The sequence below is a fragment of the Thamnophis elegans genome, chromosome 2, assembly GCF_009769535.1.
Source record: "Thamnophis elegans isolate rThaEle1 chromosome 2, rThaEle1.pri, whole genome shotgun sequence".
In the NCBI taxonomy this organism is placed as follows: Eukaryota; Metazoa; Chordata; class Lepidosauria; order Squamata; family Colubridae; genus Thamnophis; species Thamnophis elegans.
The window spans coordinates 173,186,481-173,208,506 of record NC_045542.1 but is presented as its reverse complement, the minus strand read 5'-3'; the positions used below and the strand labels follow the sequence as shown (position 1 = coordinate 173,208,506).

The following is a 22,026-nucleotide window of genomic DNA, read 5'->3' as shown; positions in this document are numbered from 1 at the left end:
GGGGCAGCCTCTGCCAAGACAAGTGAAATTCCCGTGCTTCCCCATTGGCCCGCTGGAGGGCGAAGGTCACGGCAGGCTTTCCAGAGGAGGCTGCGAAGGGAGTGACGTCACAAACGCTTACCGCTCTAGGACGCCGCACTCGGTCTCTTTAACCCCTGGGGCTCCGCAGAAGGCGGAGAGGCTGCGGGAGAGGCTGCCGGGGGGGGGGGGGGAGATCCAGACGTGGCCCGGGTGAGTTGGGGGCTCTTCCCGGGCAAAAGGAGACGGAGGACGGAGAGACCCGCGCCCGACCCTCCTCCGGCTTAAACCCCGGGTCCATGCTTATCAGCCGCCCTCTCTCTACAGGGGGAAGCGGGGAAGGCGGAGGGGATCCGGGGAAGAACCAGAGTGGGGGCAGCGGAGGGTCGGCATTGTGGAGGCCCAGCAGAAGAGGAGAGAAGCCGGGCGAGGAGGAGGCAGGATTCGCACCAGACTCCCAGAGGGGCCGATCCTGTCTCCGGAGGGGGAGAGAAGCGGGGAGGCCTCTCCAGCTGCCTCCTTCCCGGCCCTGCGCTGGGATGACCCACTGGGGGCTCCGGGCAGGTTGGGTGAAGATTGTTCAGTGGCTGAATTCCACTTTCTAATTCTTGGCGTTTATTTTTTCTTTCCATCTCAGAAACGAAGCCATTTGTGGTCTTTGCAAGAGAAACATTTCTCTTAGGGGGGGGAAAAAAAGAGCGGAATAGCTTGCAGGGATCCGTCCTGGGGCCCCATAAATGGTCCCCTGAAGGAAAAGGCATCTGGAGACCCACCAGAGTCCTTGGACCCATCTGGAGTTGCTCTGCAGGACAGAGAAAGGATGGAGACACAACCTTTTGCCAAGGAGGGAAGCGGAAAAGGCCCTTCAACTGCTCAGCCTGGGAAGGGGGGGACAGAAACTAGGGAGAAGATCCAGGAGGAGGAAACCATCCGCCCTTCCAAAGTTCAGCCCTGGAATTTCATCCAATGCCAGGAGGCTGAAGGTCCCCGACAACTTTGCAGCCGACTCCATGACTTTAGTAGGCGATGGCTGAGACCAGAAAAGCACACCAAAGCCCAGATGCTGGACCTGGTGGTTCTGGAGCAGCTCCTGGCTATCCTTCCCCCAGAGATGGAGAGCTGGGTGCGGGAGTGTGGAGCAGAGACCAGCTCCCAGGCGGTGGCCCTGGCAGAAGGTTTCCTCCTGAGCCAGGTGGAGGAGAAGAAAGAGCAGGTCGAGTTGCAGGTGAGACACTTTAATCGCGGGAGCTCAAAAGGGAATGGAGAATGAATACTTCACCCTCCTTCCCAGACTTTTCTGACATTCATAATGGGTAGTGATGGATATTGGGGACTTTGAGGTTGTGTTCCGAATATAAGAATCCATTTAATGTCATGTGATGTACATTAATTCTGTTTCTTTTTTCCTTCCTCCTTTTTGAAGTGTTGCACTGTGAAGATCAGAGATCCTGAAGGAAAGAAGAATTCCTCAAACCCCACTCAGAAGCCATTTTTCAGGAGAATCCCTTGGGAAGATCAAAGTTGGGACACCCTAGGAGGTAATCCAAGATCCTCTGATTACCCAGAAAGATCCCATCTACCTTACCTTCTTCTCTTCTGTAGTATACCACCTCTTATTTTGTTAAATATGAATATTGAATTTTTTTCTTACAGAGAAACAAAGAATGAAGTGTTCTGTTTTTTACGATGGAGCTCAAACAGCAGTTGAACCTCCAAATCAAGTAAGAAAGGGAAATGTTATTAGATTTGTATTGTTCTTTCCTTTAGGAAGTGAAGTGGGTATGCAGAGTGCTCCCTCCTTCCACTCCCCCCACCCCCTTGTTTGGATATGGACATCATAATAGCGGGTTCAAGTTGCTCTCAACCAGCACAGCTTCCTCTGTAAACTATTACTGGGACACAATGGATTGTCATTTCTACCCTCTGATTCTGTTTAGGAAATTTTTTTAAAGATGACTGGTTAACTGGTTCTGCTAGGTACTCCTCCAACTATGAGTTTACAAGAAGTAATTTTTTAAAAGAGCTTCAAGAGATAGGAATAAATGTATCAGTGGATGTAACTGCTAGAGACCTGTTCATTTTGTAATTTTTGACTTGGAATTGTGCCAAGAGAATGAAAAATAACTAAAAACTCACATTGCCACATTACCAGTTTTAAAAAGCCTTGTTCATAACCAGTTGTTCAAAAAATAAGCAAATCGTATTAAAAAAAGCAGAATTTTAAAATCCAAAGGGAACTGCCACATAGAACATGTAATCACAGTAATTTGGGCCTAAAAATAATTTCCAATCCTCTGATTTGTTCCTGGAGTAGATCAAACATTCCCACTTTGCAAAGATCTTCAAAAAGACCTTCACAGAGAATTTTCTCTTCTTTGTTTTCTCCCATTCAGCCAATGGCTAGACTACTACATCAATCAATGATAGATAGAGCAATACATCAGTTGATCCAGAAGTGGGAGTAACTTTACTGAAAGGCACTGTAAATTTTGCACAATCAATTAGCTTGATAAAACCTACCCCAAATATTTCATCAGTCAAAGAAATTTTAAGAAATTATCCATTTTTTCACCTAAAATTAGGACTTATGTGAAGCACAGCCACATAACGTAATGCATATCTTTGCTTTGGGAATTTGAGAATAAGTTGGTAAGGATCTTGGCGGTCTTCTAATCCAACCCCCTGTTCAGACAGGCAGCCCTATAACATTTCAGATAAATGGCCGTCCAATTTCTTCTTAAACAGCTCCATTGTTTGGGAGGGAAGTCATTCCACCGATTAATTGTTCTCACTGTTGGGAAATTTCTCTTTAGGTGTAGGTTAGTTCTGTCCTTGATTAGTTTCCATCCATTGCTTCTTGTCCCGCCTTCAGATGCTTTGGAGAATAGGTTGGGCTCCTCTTCTTTGTGGCAACTCCTGAGATATTGAAACACTGCTATCATGTCACCCCTAGTTCACCTTTTCATTAAATTAGACATACCCAGTTCCAGCAACTCTCGATCCTTCTATATCACAAGCTTATCTTCTGGAGTTTTAGTATTCCTGTCAATTTTGTCTTGTGTACAAATTTGATGAGTTCCCCTTCTATCCTCTTGTCTTAATTATTCATGAAGAATCCTTTGTGAATCCTTCTGTTCTGTTCATTTTTCCTTGTTCAGGGGAGTCTGGTGTCCTTCGAGGAGGTGGCTGTTTATTTCTCTGAGGAGGAATGGTCTCAGCTGCATCCTGACCAGAAAGTGCTGCATTCGGAAGTCATGCTTGAAAACCATAGGAACGTGGTCTCTCTGGGTAAGAGTTTTCTAGTCCCCAATCAGAGAGTCCAAGAAGACAAGTTATAGTTAGTTTGTTATTTAAAAATCACTAATGTTATAACGTCTCCTGGGAGGGAGAGGGAAACGATCTGGCCTTCTCGTACTCCAAGGAAGGAAAGAGTCAATGTCTCTTTGCTTAGATGCTTTCTATGCCATTTCTTATGTATATCTTTCTATTTCTATTTGAACTTATCTGTGGAGGCTGAGAAAAATGTGTGTTTTCATGTGAGACGAATGTGTTGTCATGTGTCCTCTGCAACTTCCAAAAGTGAGAACAGAACTTTCACGATCAGGCCATAGAACAGCATGTAATGCGAGATCACACAAGATCAGAAGCATGAGACCTTGCACTATTGGTCTCCCGTGATCTCGCACTAAAGACCGAGCGCTTTTAACATCCAGCATCAGAGCTTACCTTCGGGCAATTAGGACGACAAAAAGGACACACATTGCCTCTCTGATTGCTTCCGCCGAGTCGCGCCCAGCCGCCTTGTTCAGGATAACCCGTTCCCTCCTAAATAGGAGGGATACGAGCAATCCTTTGCAAGGCAGAGCTGAGGATTACGTCTAATTCCTCGCGGATAAAGTTGCTCGGCTTTGGACGGACCTGGACTCCAATTGCGCAGAGCCAGCTGAGGCACCAGGGGAGAATCTGGAAGGACATCACTGGATTGATTTTCAAGCTGTTACCCCTGAGGACGTGGACAAGGCCATGGGAGCTGTAAGTGCCTCCACAAGTGTACTGGACCCGTGCCCCTCCTGGCTGGTCGCTAACAGCAGGGAGGTGACACGGGGCTGGATCCAGGCGGTTGTTACCGCCTCCCTTCGGGAGGGGTTCTTTCCCCCCGCTTTAAAGGCGGTGGTGGTGAGACCCCTTCTGAAGAAGCCATCTTTGGATCCAGCAGTGTTAAACGACTATCGTCCAGTCTCCAACCTCCCCTTTGTAGGGAAGGTTGTTGAGAAAGTGGTGGCCTTTCAGCTCCGGCGGTCCTTGGAGGAAACCGATTATCTAGATCCCTTCCAGTCGGGAATATAGGCCTGGCTACAGCACGGAAACCGCTTTGGTCGCATTGATCGATGATCTCTGGAGAGCCAGGGATGGAGGTTATGCCTCTGTCCTAGTGCTCCTTGACCTCTCAGCGGCCTTTGATACCATCGACCATGGTATCCTTCTGCGACGACTGCGGGAGGTAGGGGTGGGAGGCACTGTCCTACGGTGGTTCTCCTCTTACCTCTCGGACAGGTTGCAGTCGGTGTTGGTCGGAGGGCAGAGATCGACCCCTAGGCCCCTGAATTATGGGGTGCCGCAGGGTTCGGTCCTGTCCCCCCTCCTGTTTAATATCTACATGAAGCCGCTGGGTGAGATCATTCGACGGCATGGGATAAAATGCCATCAGTATGCGGACGATACGCAGCTGTATCTGTCCACCCCGTGCCAACTCAATGAAGCGGTTGACGTGATGTGCCAGTGCCTCGAGGCTGTTAGGGACTGGATGGGGGTTAACAAGCTTGTACTCAATCCGGATAAGACCGAGTGGCTGGTGTGTTTCCCTCCTACTAATTGGCCAAGTTTTCCATCTCTCAGGCTGGGGGGTCAAACAGTAGACCCCTCAGACAGGGTTCGCAATTTGGGAGTCTTCCTGGACCCACAGCTGACTTTTGAACACCACTTGTCGGCTGTGACCACGGGGGCATTTGCCCAGGTTCGCCTGGTGCACCAGTTGCGTCCCTACCTGAACCGGGAGGCGCTCACAACAGTCACTCGTGCCCTTGTGACCTCTAGACTGGACTACTGCAACGTGCTCTACATGGGGCAGCCATTGAAGAGCATTCGGAGACTTCACCTTGTCCAGAATGCAGCCGTGTGAGAGATCGTGGGTGCACCTCGGTTCACCCACGTAACACCTATCCTCCGCAAGCTGCACTGGCTGCCTATTGGTCTCCGGATACGCTTCAAGGCGCTAGTCGTCACTTATAAAGCCCTTCATGGTATTGGACCTGGGTACTTGAGAGACCGCCTGCTGCCAATCACCTCCACTAGACCGATTAGATCCCACAGATTAGGCCTCCTCCGAATTCCATCCGCCGGCCAGTGCCGACTGGCGACTACCCGGAGGAGAGCCTTCTCTGTGGCTGCTCCGACCCTCTGGAACGAACCCTCCGTGGAGATTCGAACCCTCACCACCCTCCAGGCCTTCCGCAAAGCTGTTAAAACCTGGCTGTTCCGACAGGCCTGGGGCTAAAGAGCTGTTGCCCCATATCGAATGGTATGACTGTTGTGTGTTTTTAAATTATGTATGGTTATGTTTCGTCTTTTATTTTTTGTCTGTACCCCCCTTCCCTGATTTGAATTGTGAGCCGCCCAGAGTCCCCTTCGGGGGAAAAGGGCAGCATATAAATATAATAATATCAATCAATCAATCAATCAATAAAGTAGTTTGCCACTCATTTTGCAGAAAACAGAAGCCTAAACTACTTTAGTTTGAGATCACACGAGATCAGTAGTGCAATATCTCAGGCTAGTGAACGTGTGATCTTCTTGGATGTTTCCCCTGATTATTCCTTAACTCAAAACTGACTTTGAGTGAGATTTGCAGTTTGATCTTTTTCCCTAACCTTATCATTTCATTTCTCTTTTGCTTTGAAGGTAATAATGGGGAGGAGAATCAAGATTCCTGTGAATTGTTCCAAGTGATCAATTCTAATGATGGAACGGAAAAATTTGGAATTCGAATGGAAGATAAATTACATGTAAACAAATGCTATTTAACCCAAAACAAAGGAGAAGATGCTATAAGGCACAACGGAAAAAATTACAATGGGACATTCATTCCTTCTCTTGGAAATAACTTCCTTACACCTCAAAAAGCGATTCACACAGAAGAGGAGCCTTATATATGTTTGGAATCTGGAAAACATTTTAGAAGAAGCAGGCAACTTATTTCCCATGAAAGGATTCACACCGGGGAGAAACGGTGTTCAGAAGCACTTGTAGCCCACGCAGCCCAGTCCCTCCAAGCAGCAGGAGAGAAACCCTATAAAAGCATGGAGTGTGGAAAGACCTTTACTCATAGCAATGACCTTACTATCCACAAAAAGAGGAACATGGGAGAGAAACCATATAAATGCATGCAGTGTGGAAAAGCCTTTACTCGTAGCAGGGAATTTAATATCCACAAAGAGATCCATACAGGAGAGAAACCATATAAATGTATGTTGTGTGGAAAGACCTTTGCTCAGAGCAGTGGACTTAGTATACACAAAAAGATCCACACGGGAGAAAAACCATTTAAATGCATGGAGTGTGGGAAAACATTTACTCAAAAAGTTAATCTTGTTTCCCATCAGGTGATCCATACAGGGGAGAAACCATATAAATGTATGCAGTGTGGAAAAGCCTTTACTCAAAAAAGTAGCCTAATTTCCCATCAGATTATCCACACAGGGGAGAAACCATATAAATGCATGGAGTGTGGAAAGACCTTTGTTAAGAGCAATAATCTAAGACTACACACAAGGATCCACACAGGGGAGAAGCCATTTAAATGCATGGAGTGTGGAACAACCTTTACTCAAAAAAGTAGCCTTATTTCCCATCAGGTAATCCACACAGAGGAGAAACCATATAAATGCATGGAGTGTGGAAAGACCTTTGCTAATAGCTATAACCTAAGAACACACACAAGGATCCACACAGGGGAGAAGCCATTTAAATGCATGGAGTGTGGAAAAACCTTTACTCAAAATAGTAGTCTTATTTCCCATCAGGTGATCCACACAGGAGAGAAGCTGTATAAATGCATAGAGTGTGGAAAGACCTTTGCTCATAGACGTAATGTTACTTCCCATATGGTGATCCACACAGGGGAGAAACCATATAAATGCATGGAGTGTGGAAAGTCCTTTGCTAATAGCTATAACCTAAGAATACACACAAGGATCCACACAGGGGAGAAGTCATTTAAATGCACGTGAGTGTGGAAAAACCTTTACTCAAAATAGTAGTCTTTTTTTTTTTTACTATAGAAAGTTTTTATTTTCCATTTTCATAACATAATCACATGTATACTATTACATAGTCAATATCATGTTGTATTATTAAGTACATCAACTCATCTTACTGGCTCTTCTGCTCTCCATACACCATATTTATACCTTATCTGACACTTTCTTCCCACTCTCTCCTCCCTCTTTCTACATCCTGTCTTCCCTCCATCATTTTCTACTCTACTTCCCCTTCCTTTCTCCTTCTCCTCTCTCCCCTTACCACTCCTTATACATCTCATCTTCTCCCTCTCTCCTATCCCTCTCTTCCTATCTTTCCTCTGCTTCCCACTCTTCCTCTAATTCACTTGGTGTATTTCAGCTTCTAAGCAAACTCGCTTTTGTGTTGGTGGTATTTATAATCCCATTTCAATATACATAAAAAAGAAAAAATAGCAGTATACATGTACAATCATCCAACATCCCTCCTCCAACTTAGTAAACTCCCTCCCCCCTAACCCCCCCAACCTTCCCCCACCCTGACTTCCCAGAACCAATACAAGGTATAAATATTTAACAAAAACAGTTTAAGATATACTTAAAGAAAAAGTAGAAAGTTAATAACATCTTTGAATTGAGCTTAACTCCTCTTTGCTAGGCTAACTCTAAACAATTTGTATCATTTCTGATCTTAATCATAAGCTATCTGAAATTTCCTAAAGCCATATTTATTTTGAATATAGTCAATCCATTTTTCCCAGTCTCGTTTATATCTCTCGTTTGAATTATCCTTGAGATATGCAAATATTTTAGCCATCTCTGCTAAGTTTGTGGTTTTCACTGTCCATTCCTGGATAGTAGAGAAATCTTCCTTCTTCCAGTATTGCGCCACCAACAATCTAGCTGCAGTTATCAAATGCAAAGTCAAGTTAATCTCTACTGTTGTTCAGTCAGTAACTATACATAACAAAAAATAGGTGGGAGGTAAACTTTATCCTTTTTTTTTTTACAACATTTTGCATAATCCATCATATTTTTGTCCAGAATACCTTAACCTTTTTATAAGTCTACCATGTCATTTAATTTATATTGATGTTTTTTCCCAACCCATAGCAAGGCATTCCCCAGAACATGACCTTTAAAATTCTCATCCACCTCTTTATTATACAACAAACAAGCAGCCATATACCAAATCATACCCTTCAATACTGAGCACTCCATCCCCTGCTAAATTGATCCAATCACTTAACATTCCATATTAGAGACTTAGTTACCATCATTAGCCCCCCTGAAACTTTTTAATAGCCATCTGAACAGCTTGGAATTTAACCTTTGGCCTAGCTTCTCCCACTGTTTCTGATGTAACACCTGTACGCACCTGAACGGTGGCTTGTGTACGTTGCTTTCTTAATTCCTGTTCCATTCGTCTAGTAATCACGCGGTCTTGTCTTTGTTCTTTAGCTTCTTGTACCTCTGAGAGAAAAAGTTGATCCCCCCTTGTTAATACTTGAGTGGTTTGCTTTCCATCATATCCTTCTTGTTCTCTTTGTCTAGATCTAGAGGAAGAGGGTTGTCAGCCCTTCAGTACGTTGGTGTAGAAATCTTGTGCCTTCCATACTGTATTGAGGTGATGTCTTTTTCCAAGGTAGCTAAATGCAATGCTGGCTGGTGCGTCCCAATCTAAACGGTATCTGGTGATTTTTAAGCTCTTCAACTAAAAAGGCATAGTCTTTCCTAGATCTCAGCATTTTAGGTGGTATCTCCTTCAGGACAGTCACCTCCCGACCCCCGATTTGAAGCTTATTTTTGGAGGATTCCTGTAATATCGTATTTCTCACATCTCTAGTGGCGAAGTAGACCACTATATCTCTTGGTAATTGTTTTTGTTTTGCCAGCGAGGAATTAACGCGGTAAACCTTTTCGATTTGCCAATCAAGATTCCCTCCCACCATCAGGTCGAAGGCTTCAGAGAGAGTCTGTTTCAGGTTCTCTTGTGTATTTTCAGGGAGGCTCCTTATCCTTAAAGCAAATTCCATTCGCCTATACTGTAGCATTATGATTTCATTTTCTGCATCGCTAACCTTTTGCTGGACCGCCTCCATCTTTATTACCAAGTTTGTATTAGAGTCACTAAGATCTTCTAACTTTTCTTCAAGGCCATATGCATAACCAGCTAGTGAATTCAGGGCCATCAGAAAGTCCCCTCTAATCATTTGGTTACATGTCATAAGTTCTTCAGACATCTGTTTGTTAGAAGCAGCTATTTCTTCCTTAAGTTTTGCTTCCATCGTAACAGCATGATTTTTTAATGCATCAATTAATTCCTTCTGCAGAATTTCCCTTGTCAGGGGGTCCCCTGCAGAAGTAGAAGGGAGTAATGATTGTATTTTAGCAGAAGGCGCTGGTAAATTTCCGGCACTTTTCGATGCGGGGGGAGGAGGGGGGGATTTTTGCTTAGAAGCCATCTCAAGTTTAATCTTCTTTAGTCAGTTAAAAAATCCAAGCAGTCCAATTATGCAGTAATTGCTATTTGGCTTGATAATAAATCACTTCTTAGTAATACATCACTTTTAGGCTTCGCAAAAATTCTATCCGAGTCACGCCCCTCCTACACAGCTCGGCGCCATTTTTCATAGAACTTTCAGCAATTAATTAGCAGAAGGAATTCTTTGCAGATGGAGCTAAGGATTTATACATACAATTAGATGTTTACCAATATTGGTTCAGCTCGGCTTGAAGACCACAATAAATCATTTGTGCTGAGGATGAGCGAAAACCTTCGTCCTGCAACAAAAGGCAGAATGAATCCCGGTTCGGAGCTGCCATGCTGCAGCCGGTGCCTTCCCCCTTCCTCCCAGTGTTTAGGCTGAAACGGCTAGTTGGAGAGCTTCCGATGGATAGCTTCTTATCTCTCTCTTCTAAGTCCGAAGAGAGGGTAAATAAACTGCCAAACAGCTTGATAGATTGCTGTTTAGACAGATTAACGATGCCAAGATTCCAGAGCTGTTAAAATAACAACCCTCTGTCAGGCTACGCCCACCGGAAGTTCTCAAAATAGTAGTCTTATTTCCCATCAGGTGATCTACACAGGAGAGAAGCTGTATAAATGCATAGAGTGTGCAAAGACCTTTGCTCATAGACATAATCCTATTTCCCATATGCTGATCCAGACAGGGGAGAAACCATATAAATGCATGGAGTGTGGAAAGACCTTTGCTAATAGCTGTAACCTAAGAATACACACAAGGATCCACCCAGGGGAGAAGCCTTTTAAATGCATGTGAGTGTTGAAAAACCTACTCAAATAAGTAGCCATATTTCCCATCAGGTGATCCACCCAGGGGAGAAACCATATAAATTGTATTGTATTGTATTAAATGCATGGAGTGTCATAAAACCTTTACTGAAAAAAAAAAGTCTTATTTCCCATCAGGTAATCCACATTGGAGAAACCATATAAATGTATGGTGTGTGGAAAGACCTTTGATCAGACCAGTGGACTTACTATACACAAAAGGATCCACACAGGAGAAAAACCATTTAAATGCATGGAGTGTGGAAAAACCTTTACTCAAAAAGGTAATCTTATTTCCCATAAGATGATCCACACAGGGGAGAAGCCTTTTAAATGCATGGAGTGTGGAGAAACCTTTACTCAAAAAAGTAGTCTTGTTTCCCATCAGGTGATCCACACAGGAGAGAAACCATATAAATGCATGGAGTGTGGAAAGACCTTTGCTCAACATTGTTATCTTATTTTCCATAAAATGATCCACACAGGGGGGAAGCCATATAAATGCATGAAGTGTGGAAAGACCTTTGTTCTGAACAATAGACTTACTATATACAAAAAGATTCACAGGGGAAAAGCCAAATGCATGGAGTGTGGAAAGATCTTTGCTCAAAGAGGTCATCTTATTTCCCATAAGATGATCCACACATGGGAGAAATCATATAAATATATGGAGTGTGGAAAAACCTTTACTCAAAAAAAAAATAGCCTTATTTCCCATCAGGTAATCCACACAGGGGAGAAACCATATAAATGCATGGAGTGTGGAAAGACCTTTGCTAATAGCTATAACCTAAGTATACACACAAAGTAAGATGGTTTATAGGTGGCATTTTGTGCGAGCGAGGTTGGCAAAGATGTTTAAAGAGAAGTCGGCTAAATGCTGCAAGGACTGTCAGATTACATGTGGTGGACATGATGTAAAGCAAAAAAATATTGGACAAAAATACATACATGACTGGGAAAAAATGATAAAGCAACATATTGATTTAAAGCCAGAAATATTCTTTTTGGGGATTTTACCTGAAAAATATAGTAAGTGGAATGCATATTTAATTATCTATTATATATTAACTGCAGCTAGAAATGTATTTGCAGAAAATTGGAAAAGTGAAGAGATCCTTACAGAGAATGTGATTAGGAAAATATTAGAATGCTGAAATGAATAGATTAACGCTTTCAATTAAGGAGAAAGAACACACTGAATATTATATGACATGGGACTTCCTTTATCAATTGACCAAAACACGCCGTGATGTGATCTGAATAAGATGTGGCTTGACCTGCTATTGAAATACTTCCCGGCTCTTTGCCAAAATGTGCTTGCAGTGCCTGCTGGATACGGATTAGCCAGTCCCGTGCCTTTGCCTGTGCCACCCACAGCAGTCCCAGTTGCTGCAAACAAGCAGTGATCATGTCAAGTGTGAAAAGTGGGACTCACCTACCGTCAGTTGCGCCGCGGTAAGCGACAAAACCTAGAGAACAGCTACCCTCCCTTTGGGAAAGAGCCAGGAGGTGTTTCAAAAGCATGTCAAGCCAGGTTTTATTCAGATCACATCCCGGTGTGTTTTGGAAGGGGAAAGGCACAGCTGCTATTACCAGTGCTGGGGTTTGCACGATGGCGGCAACATATTGCAGGGTTATTTTTATCTTCCTTCCAAAACATATAAATGACAGGCAAATCCTGCTTTTCATTTTGACACACTGCAGCCTCTAGAATGAAGGACTCATGGAGGCTCTTTGTCCGCCTGATAGCATTGCTCTCAGCCACCCTTCATGGCTGTTCCTGCCTGAAATGGAGTGAGCAGGCCCAGATCTACGACCTCTGGAAGGCTTCCCACCAGTCTGACAGGGTCCCTTCTCCAGTGGTTTCCAGTGTGACCTCGCCACTGTGTTCAAGTTGCTGAGCGCTGTCCTGTGTGTCTACTCTGCTGCAATTCTCTTTTTTTCATTGCATTAAAAATTACTAACACACCAAAGTGTTTGGATGGCCGGGGGGGGGGGGGGGGGCATATTTCAGCTCTTGCTGAGTTGAACCAGTTTTTTCAAATATTGCTTATTAAACGGTCTATGAGAAACCAGATAAAAAAAGAAATGAATACATAAGAAAAATCAAAGGTTACTTCCATTCTTTTGAATGGATTTTTTAACCAATTTTACACCATTTTAATAATTTTGTTTTGCTCATTGTACATAACCCCTTTGTGTGTCATTGTCGACTCCAAATGTGGGCAAATCTTTTCATTTTCTCTTTTTATTTGTGGTCTCATGATATTCCCTACCTTAAATTCCCCAAAGGGCTTAAGCTTCCTAGTCACATCTCTTGAATTTCCTACTCAATCCCTATGTAAAATTGTTTTTTCCTAATCATATTTTAGATTTGTATTCCTTTTTCACGCTCCTCCTTTCTTAGTTTAGTAATTTCCTCTGTTCTCAAGTCAGAAATGAAACACCATTTCCCCTCTTCATTCCTGAATTAAAGAGCCTCTTTATGAGGTAAAATTTCTGGAATATTCAAAAGTTTCAGCCTTTTCTCCATTTTTTCTTTTTCCCCTGAGTCTTTTCATGGGCACAAAGGGGCAAAGACAGGGAGGGAGAGAAAGAGAGAGAGGCAGATAGGGAGGGAAAGGGAGGGAGTGAGAAAGGGAGGGAATGAAGAGGATGGAGGAAAGAGAAATGGAATGAGGGAAGAAGAGAAACAGGGAAAGAAATTGGGAAAAGAGGGAGGGAAAGATAAATATTACAAAAAATTTTCTTTTTTGTTCCTAAATGTAATATTTCAAAAGCACTTTGTGATAAATAAGTGGGTTTTGGGTTGCAGTTTGGGCACTCGATCTCTAAAAGGTTTGCCATCACTGCCTTAGTAAGACCACACCTACAGTACTGCATCCCATTTTGGTCACCACACTATGGAAAAGAAGTTGAGACTGTAGAAAGAGTGCAGAGAGGAGCAATGAGGATGATTAGGGGCTTGGAGGCTGAAGCATATGAAGAACAGTTACTGGAACTAGGCATGGCTAGTCTAGTGAAGAGAAGGACCAGCAGTGTTCCAATATTTGAGGGGCTGCCACAAAGAGGAAGGGGTCAAGCTCTTCCCCAAAGTACCTGAAGGACAGTCACGAAAGAACAGATAGAAACTAAACAAGGAGAGGTTCAGCCTGGAAATAAGAATTTTTCTGACAGAGCAATCAACCAATGGATCAGCTTGCCTTCGGAAGTTGTGGGAACTTTATCACTGGAGGCTTTCAAGAAGAGACTGGACTGCCATCTGTCAAAAATGGTGTAGGGTCTACTTGGACAGGGGTTGGAATAGATGATTTACAAGGTGCCTTGTTAGTCTGTAACCAGATTTATATTCCTTTTTCACCATCTTCCATTCTTAGTTTCACATTTTCTCCTGTCAGAGATGAAATGCCATTTCCCCTCTTCGTTTCTCAATTAAGGAGCCTCTTTATGTGGTAAAATTTCTGGAATATCCAGACATCTCAGCTTTTCCTCCATTTTGGAACGGGTTGTCTTTTTTCTTTCTCCTCAGAGTGTTTCCGCTGGCAGAAGAGACAGTGCGGCTGGGGTGTTTATCAGAAGAGGCTGGAGGGGTCTCTGCCCTTTGTACTTCCCCCTTCGCTGTGAGGCTGAGGAAATAATTTGGGAATGGCAGCTGTATGTATTGAATTAAAGAAATCAATAAAAACAATCATTTTCCTGATTGTGGCTTCCCTGCCTGTGTCCCACATTCCTCCACTTAAGACCAAAGTTCTCAACAACCACAAACATTTGGAAATTAACATTTGAATTACTATAAGTCCATGTATTTGCCAAAAGTGAAATAAAACAAGCTGTGTTTCCCAGAGAGCTTCCTGGTCCTTCTCTTCTGACCACCCGGCTGTTTCTGACAGGATTTGGACCCTTTTGAGGCCTCCTCCGATCTCTGCCCAGCCTTCAGGGCGGCTGTTCTTGAGTGCAAATCTTCCAGAGAGATTTTTCTCCATCTCCACAGACGGTTCTTGGACAGGAAGGAGAAGATGATGGAGAAAGTGCCGCCTCTGCAGACGTTGAAGCCATTATTGAGAGGGACCTTTCCACCTCCTGCTACTCCCATTCCGATCATCCCGGCCCTTCCCTCAGACGCCTTCTTCTTTCCCGCGCTTTGCAGGGAATCCTGTAAATTTACGCAAATCCACTAGGGGGCGCCTTCTGCCAAGAGAAGGGAACATCAGGCGATTCCCTATGAAGGGCGAAAGTCACGGCTGCCTTTGTGGACGCGGCTGCGGAGGAAGTGACGTCACAAGCGCTTGCCGCTCTAGGACGCGGCACTCGCTCTCCTTGAGGGTGTGAAAGTGTCCGCTGGAAGGGGGGGGGAGGAAATCCAGACATATCCGGTCTGAGTGGGGGGGGCTGTTTCCGTGCAAAGGAAGGAAGAGGAGCGAGAGACCCACGCCCGGGCCTCCTCCGGCTTCAACCCCAGGTCCCATGCTCCCCAGCCGCCCTTTTCCTGCAGGGGGGAAGCGGGGATGCCAGGAAGGCTGCGGGGATCCGGGGGTCCCTTCCCGCCCCTTGTCCGGCGAAGAACCCGAGTGGGGGGAGTGGAGGATCGGTCTTGCGGAGGCCCAGCAGGAGAGGAGAGAAGCCACGTGGGGAGTCACCAGGGTCCCCTGTCTTCGGAGAGGGAGAGAAGCGGGGCGGCCTCTCCAGCTGCCTCCTTCCCGGCTCTGCGCTGCGATGACCCGCTTGGGGCTCCTGGCAGGTTGGGTGAAGGTTGTTCAGTGGCTGAATTCCACTTTCTAATTCTTGGCTTTTCTTTTTCCATCTCAGATACAGAAACCATTTGTGGTCTTTGCGAGGAAAACTTTCCTTTTGGGGGGAAAAAGAGAGTGGAATAACTTGCAGGGATCCATCCTGCAGCCCCAGAAATGGTCCCGTGAAGGAAAAGGCATCTGGAGACCCACCAAAGTCCTTGGACCCATCTGGAGTTGCTCTGCAGGACAGAGAAAGGATGGAGACACAACCTTTTGACAAGGAGGGAAGCGGAAAAGGCCCTTCGGCTTCTCAGCCTGGGAAAGGAAGGAAGCTCTGGAGAGAAACAGGGCGAAAGATCCTGGAGGAGGAAACCATCCGCCCTTCCAAAGTTCAGCCCTGGAATTTCATCCAATGCCAGGAGGCTGAAGGTCCCCGACGACTTTGCAACCGACTGCATGACTTTAGTAGGCAATGGCTGAGACCAGAAAAGCACACCAAAGCCCAGATGCTGGACCTGGTGGTCCTGGAGCAGCTCCTGTTCCTTCTGCCCCCAGAGATGGAGAGCTGGGTGCGGGAGTGTGGAGCAGAGACCAGCTCCCAGGCGGTGGCCCTGGCTGAAGGTTTCCTCCTGAGCCAGGCAGAGGAGCAGAAGGAGCAGGTCGAGTTCCAGGTGAGACACTTTAATCGAGGGAGCTCAAAAGGGAATGGAGAATGTGTTTGAATACTTCACCCCTCCTTCCCAAACTTTTCTGACATTCATAATATGTGGTGATGGATATTGGGGGCTTTGAGGTTGTGTTCCGAATATAAGAATCCACTGAATGTCATGTGATGTACATTAAGTCTGCTTCTTTTTTCCTTCCTCCTTTTTGAAATGTTGTACTGTGGAGATCAGAGATCCTGAAGGAAAGAAGAATCCATCAACCCCCCCTCAGAAGCTATTTTTCAGGAGGATCCCTTGGGAAGATCAAAGTTGGGACCCCCTAGGAGGTAATCCAAGATCCTCTGATTACCCAGAAAGATCCCATCTAACTTACTTTCTTCTCTTCTGTAGTATACCACCTCTTATTTTGTTAAATATGAATATTGAAATTATTTATTTCTTACAGAGAAACAAAGAATGAAGATTTCTGTTTTTTACGATGGAGCTCAAACAGCAGTTGAACCTCCAAATCAAGTAAGAAAGGGAAATGTTATTAGATTTGTATTGTTCTTTCCTTTAGGAAGTGAAGTGGGTGTGTAGAGTGCTCCCTCCTTCTATTTTCCCCCTTGTTTGGACATGGACATCATAATAGCAGATTCAGGTTGCTCTCAACCAGCACAGCTTCCTCTGTAGACTATTACTGGGACACAATGGATTGTCATTTCTACCCTCTGATTCTGTTTAGGAAATGTTTTTAAAGACGACTGGTTAACTGGTTCTGCTAGGTACTCCTCCAACTATGAGTTTACAAGAAGTAATTTTTAAAAGAGCTTCAAGAGATAGGAATAAATGTATCACACTGGTTCTAACTGCAAAAGACCTGTTCATTTTGTAATTTTTGACCAGTTTTAAAAAGCCTTGTTCATAACCAGTTGTTCAAAAAATAAGCAAATCATATTTAAAAAAAGCAGAATTTTAAAATACAAAGGGAACTGCCACATAGAACATGTAATCACAGTAATCTGGGCCTAAAAATAATTTCCAATCCTCTGATTTGTTCCTGGAGTAGATCAAACATTCCCACTTTGCAAAGACCTTGACCAAAGACCTTCACAGAGAATTTTCTCTTCTTTGTTTTCTCCCATTCAGCCAATGGCTAGACTACTACATCAATCAATGATAGATAGAGCAATACATCAGTTGATCCAGAAGTGGGAGTAACTTTACTGAAAGGCACTGTAAATTTTGCACAATCAATTAGCTTGATAAAACCTACCCCAAATATTTCATCAGTCAAAGAAATTTTAAGAAATTATCCATTTTTTCACCTAAAATTAGGACATGTGAAGCACAGCTACATAACGTAATGCATATCTTTGCTTTGGGAATTTGAGAATAAGTTGGTAAGGATCTTGGCGGTCTTCTAATCCAACCCCCTGTTCAGACAGGCAGCCCTATAACATTTCAGATAAATGGCCGTCCAATTTCTTCTTAAACAGCTCCATTGTTTGGGAGGGAAGTCATTCCACCAATTAATTGTTCTCACTGTTGAGAAATTTCTCTTTAGGTGTAGGTTAGTTCTGTCCTTGATTAGTTTCCATCCATTGCTTCTTGTCCCGACTTCAGATGCTTTGGAGAATAGGTTGGGCTCCTCTTCTTTGTGGCAACTCCTGAGATATTGAAACACTGCTATCATATCACCCCTAGTTCATCTTTTCATTAAATTAGATATACCCAATTCCAGCAACTCTCGATCCTTCTATATCTCAAACTTATTTTCTGGAGTCTTAGTATTCCTGTCAATTTTGTCTTGTGTACAAATTTGATGAGTTCCCCTTCTATCCTCTTGTCTTAATTATTCATGAAGAATCCTTTGTGAATCCTTCTGTTCTGTTCATTTTTCTTTGTTCAGGGGAGTCTGGTGTCCTTCGAGGAGGTGGCTGTTTATTTCTCTGAGGAGGAATGGTCTCAGCTGGATCCTGACCAGAAAGCGCTGCATTCTGAAGTCATGCTTGAAAACCATAGGAACGTAGTCTCTCTGGGTAAGAGTTGTCTAGTCCCCAATCAGAGAGTCCAAGAAGACAGGTTATAGTTAGTTTGTTATTTAAAAATCACTAATGATATAACGTCTCCTGGGAGGGAGAAGGAAACGATCTGCCCTTCTCGTACTCCAAGGAAGGAAAGAGTCAATGTCTCTTTGCTTAGATGCTTTTTATGCCATTTCTTATGTATATTTTTCTATTTCTATTTGAACTTATCTGTGGAGGCTGAGAAGAATGTGTGTTTTCATGTGAGACGAATGTGTTGTCATGTGTCCTCTGGAACTTCCAAAAGTGAGAACAGAACTTTCACAATCGGGCATAGAACAGCATGTAATGCGAGATCACACAAGATCAAAAGCATGAGACCTTGCACTATTGGTCTCATGTGATCTCGCACTAAAGTTGTTTACCACTCATTTCGCAGAGAACAGAAGCCTAAACTACTTTAGTTTGAGATCACACGAGATCAGTAGTGCAATATCTCAGGCTAGTGAACGTGTGATCTTGCACTAATTCCTTCTTGGATGTTTCCCCTGATTATTCCTTAACTCAAAACTGACTTTGAGTGAGATTTGCAGGTTGATCTTTTTCTAACGTTATCATTTCATTTTTCTTTTGCTTTGAAGGGAATAATGGGGAGGAGAATCAACATTCCTGTGAATTGTTCCAAGTGATCAATGCTAATGATGGAATGGAAAAATTTGGAATTCGAATGGAATTAGAAAGCGATGGGAGAAACCAGTCAAATAATTGGAATCAGGAAAGGTCGTCTTCCACTGATTATCTGATGCAAGATTTTCTTCCCCAACAAGAGAAAATAAGGAAGAAATATATTGGCAAAAGTATGAAGTTAATCAAAGATAAATTACATGTAAACAAATGCTATTTAACCCCCCAAAAAGGAGAAGATGCTATAAGGCACAATGGAAAAAATTACCATGGGAAATTCATTCCTTCTCTTGGAAATAACTTCCTTACATCTCAAAAAGTGATTCACACAAAAGAGGAGCCTTATATATGTTTGGAATCTAGAAAAGATTTTAGAAGAAGCAGGCAACGTATTTCCCATGAAAGAAGTCACACTGGGGAGAAACGGTGTTCAGAAGCACCTGTAGCCCACGAAGCCCAGTCCCTCCAAGCAGCAGGAGAGAAACCCTATAAAAGAATGGAGTGTGGAAAGACCCTTACTCATAGCAATGAAGTTACTATCCACAAAAAGAGGAACATGGGAGACAAACCATATAAATGCATGGAGTGTGGAAAAACTTTTACTCGTAGCAGGGAATTTAATATCCACAAACAGATCCATACAGGAGAGAAACCATATAAATGTATGGTGTGTGGAAAGACCTTTGCTCAGAACAGTGGACTTACTATACACAAAAAGATCCACACAGGAGAAAAACCATTTAAATGCATGGAGTGTGGGAAAACCTTTACTCAAAAAGGTAATCTTGTTTCCCATCAGGTGATCCACACAGGGGAGAAACCATACAAATGCATAGAGTGTGGAGAAACCTTTACTCAAAAAAGTAGTCTTGTTTCCCATCAGGTGATCCACACAGGAGAGAAGCTGTATAAATGCATGGAGTGTGGAAAGACTTTTGCTCATAGACGTAATCTTATTTCCCATAAGGTGATCCACACAGGGGAGAAGCCACATAAATGCTTGGAGTGTGGAAAGACCTTTGCTCAACATTGTTATCTTATTTCTCATAAAATGATCCACACAGGGGAGAAGCCGTATAAATGCATGGAGTGTGGGAAGGGCTTTGCTCTGAGCAATAGACTTAATATACACAAAAAGATTCACACAGGGGAGAAGCCATTTAAATGCATGGAGTGTGGAAAGATCTTTGCTCAAAGAGGTCATCTTATTTCCCATAAGATGATCCACACAGGGGAGAAACCATATAAATGTATGGAGTGTGGAAAAGCCTTTACTCAAAAAAGTAGCCTTATTTCCCATCAGGTAATCCACACAGGGGAGAAACCATATAAATGCATGGAGTGTGGAAAGGCCTTTGCTAAGAGCAATAATTTAAGACTACACACAAGGATCCACACAGGGGAGAAGCCATTTAAATGCATGGAGTGTGGAAAAACTTTTACTCAAAAAAATAGCCTTATTTCCCATCAGGTAATCCACACAGGGGAGAAACCATATAAATGCATGGAGTGTGGAAAGACCTTTGCTAATAGCTATAACCTAAGAATACACACAAGGATCCACATAGCGGAGAAGCCCTTTAAATGCATGGAGTGTGGAAAAACCTTTACTCAAAAAAGTAGTCTTATTTCCCATCAGGTGATCCACACAGGAGAAAAGCCATTTAAATGCTTGGAGTGTGGAAAGACTTTTGCTCAAAGATGTCATCTTATTTCCCATAAGGTGATCCACACAGGGGAGAAGCCCTTTAAATGCATGGAGTGTGGAAAAACCTTTACTCAAAAAAGGTGTCTTATTTCCCATCAGGTAATCCACACAGGGGAGAAACCCTATAAATGCATGGAGTGTGGAAAGACCTTTGCTAATAGCAATAACCTAAGAATACACAAAAAGATCCACACAGGCGAAAAGCCATTAAAATGCATGGAGTGTGGAAAAACCTTTACTCAAAAAAGGAGTCTTATTTCCCATCAGGTGATCCATACAGGAGAGAAACCATATAAATGTATGGTGTGTGGAAAGACCTTTGCTCATAGCAGTGGACGTACTATACACAAAAAGATCCACACAGGAGAAAAACCATTTAAATGCATAGAGTGTTGAAAGACCTTTGCTCATAGAGGTAATCTTATTTTCCATCAGGTGATCCACCCAGGGGAGAAACCATATAAATTGTATTGTATTGTATTACATGCATGGAGCTTATTGAAAAAAGGAGTCTTATTTCCCATCAGGTATTCCACATGGGGGGAACCATATAAATGCATGGAGTGTGGAAAGACTTGTACATTGTGTTGATCTCAGTAACCACAAAAAGAACCACACGGGAAAATCCATTTAAATACATGGAGTGTGGAAAGACATTTGCTCGAACAGATAATCTTATTTGCCATGAGATAATCTTATTTGCCATAAGACGATCCACTCAAAAGAGAAACCATATAGATGTATGGAGTGGAAAGACCTTTGCTTTTGAGCAGTAGACTTACTACCCACAAAAAGATCCACACTGGGGAAAAGCCATTTAAATGGATGGAATGTGAAAACAGCTTTGCTCAAAGAAGTAATCTTATTTCCCATAAGACGATCCACTCAGAAGGGAAACCATTTAATGAATGCAGTGGAAAGACCTTTGCACACAGTGATAATCTTTTTTTAAAAAAAAATATATATTTTTGAACAAAGACAAACATAAAAAAACACATCTTCCATTACAAATTGTTGTGTGTCAGTTGGTTACAGTATTTCCATGCATCTCTTCCATAGTTGTCGTCTGCTTTTCATATCAAATCACATATTTTAAATTCACCTATATTCATGTATATCACTATTATATCTCAACCTTAATTTGACTACACTTGTTTTTACATCCTTATATATTTAATATTCAAACTCTAGAATAGGATTATATGATAACATTCTATTAAATCATCCTAAAATGATCCAAACACAATACATCGTTATAACATATACTAGATAAAGATTTTAAACCACCTCTCATATTCTCCATATATTGTTTATATAAAATTTCATATTATCAAAATAATACATCTATATGTATTGTTACCATTATTAATCATTATTTAACTATAACTATTGTCACTTCATTTTATGCATACTACTAGTAAATTAAATTTAGCTTAGTATTTATTATACATTTTCATTGCATCAACCTGTATCTTTCCAGTAATAGTGCAATCTTATATCTCTTGCCATTTGTAGCATTAATATTCTGGTTCCACCACAAAACCGCAATGCCCTTATCCGCGCCGACATAAGTGCGGAGGCAAATCCGCGGCGTCCGAAGTGCTAAGAAAAAAACGACCCTA

General features: G+C 42.9%; 2 protein-coding genes across 2 annotated transcripts; both read left to right on the top strand.

Moving 5' to 3' along the window:
- Positions 1-1,205: 1,205 nt before the first annotated feature.
- Positions 1,206-12,070, top strand: LOC116502601 (zinc finger protein 708-like). Its single transcript, XM_032208475.1, has 9 exons — positions 1,206-1,243; positions 1,442-1,556; positions 1,672-1,739; positions 3,177-3,306; positions 5,977-7,300; positions 8,868-8,901; positions 10,763-11,134; positions 11,207-11,415; positions 11,935-12,070. Exons 3-9 carry the CDS (start codon positions 1,683-1,685, stop codon positions 12,068-12,070), a joined length of 2,262 nt encoding a protein of 753 aa, XP_032064366.1. The 5' UTR covers positions 1,206-1,243; positions 1,442-1,556; positions 1,672-1,682.
- Positions 12,071-14,998: 2,928 nt separating this feature from the next.
- Positions 14,999-21,401, top strand: LOC116503337 (zinc finger protein 420-like). Its single transcript, XM_032209692.1, has 6 exons — positions 14,999-15,070; positions 15,418-16,012; positions 16,233-16,332; positions 16,452-16,519; positions 17,898-18,027; positions 18,654-21,401. The coding sequence occupies exons 2-6, from the start codon at positions 15,599-15,601 to the stop codon at positions 20,798-20,800; spliced, it is 2,859 nt and encodes a 952-aa protein (XP_032065583.1). The 5' UTR covers positions 14,999-15,070; positions 15,418-15,598; the 3' UTR covers positions 20,801-21,401.
- The last annotated feature ends 625 nt before the right edge of the window (positions 21,402-22,026 follow it).

Coding starts and splice junctions, on each gene's coding strand:
- LOC116502601 (XM_032208475.1), top strand. CDS start 1,683: ATGAAGTGTTCTGTTTTTTACGATGGAGCTCAAACAGCAGTTGAACCT. Junction 3,307..5,976: donor TAGGAACGTGGTCTCTCTGG/GTAAGAGTTTTC, acceptor TTTGCTTTGAAG/GTAATAATGGGGAGGAGAAT. Junction 11,135..11,206: donor TGAAGTGTGGAAAGACCTTT/GTTCTGAACAAT, acceptor GAGTGTGGAAAG/ATCTTTGCTCAAAGAGGTCA.
- LOC116503337 (XM_032209692.1), top strand. CDS start 15,599: ATGGAGACACAACCTTTTGACAAGGAGGGAAGCGGAAAAGGCCCTTCG. Junction 16,013..16,232: donor AGGAGCAGGTCGAGTTCCAG/GTGAGACACTTT, acceptor TGTACTGTGGAG/ATCAGAGATCCTGAAGGAAA. Junction 16,520..17,897: donor CAGTTGAACCTCCAAATCAA/GTAAGAAAGGGA, acceptor TTCTTTGTTCAG/GGGAGTCTGGTGTCCTTCGA.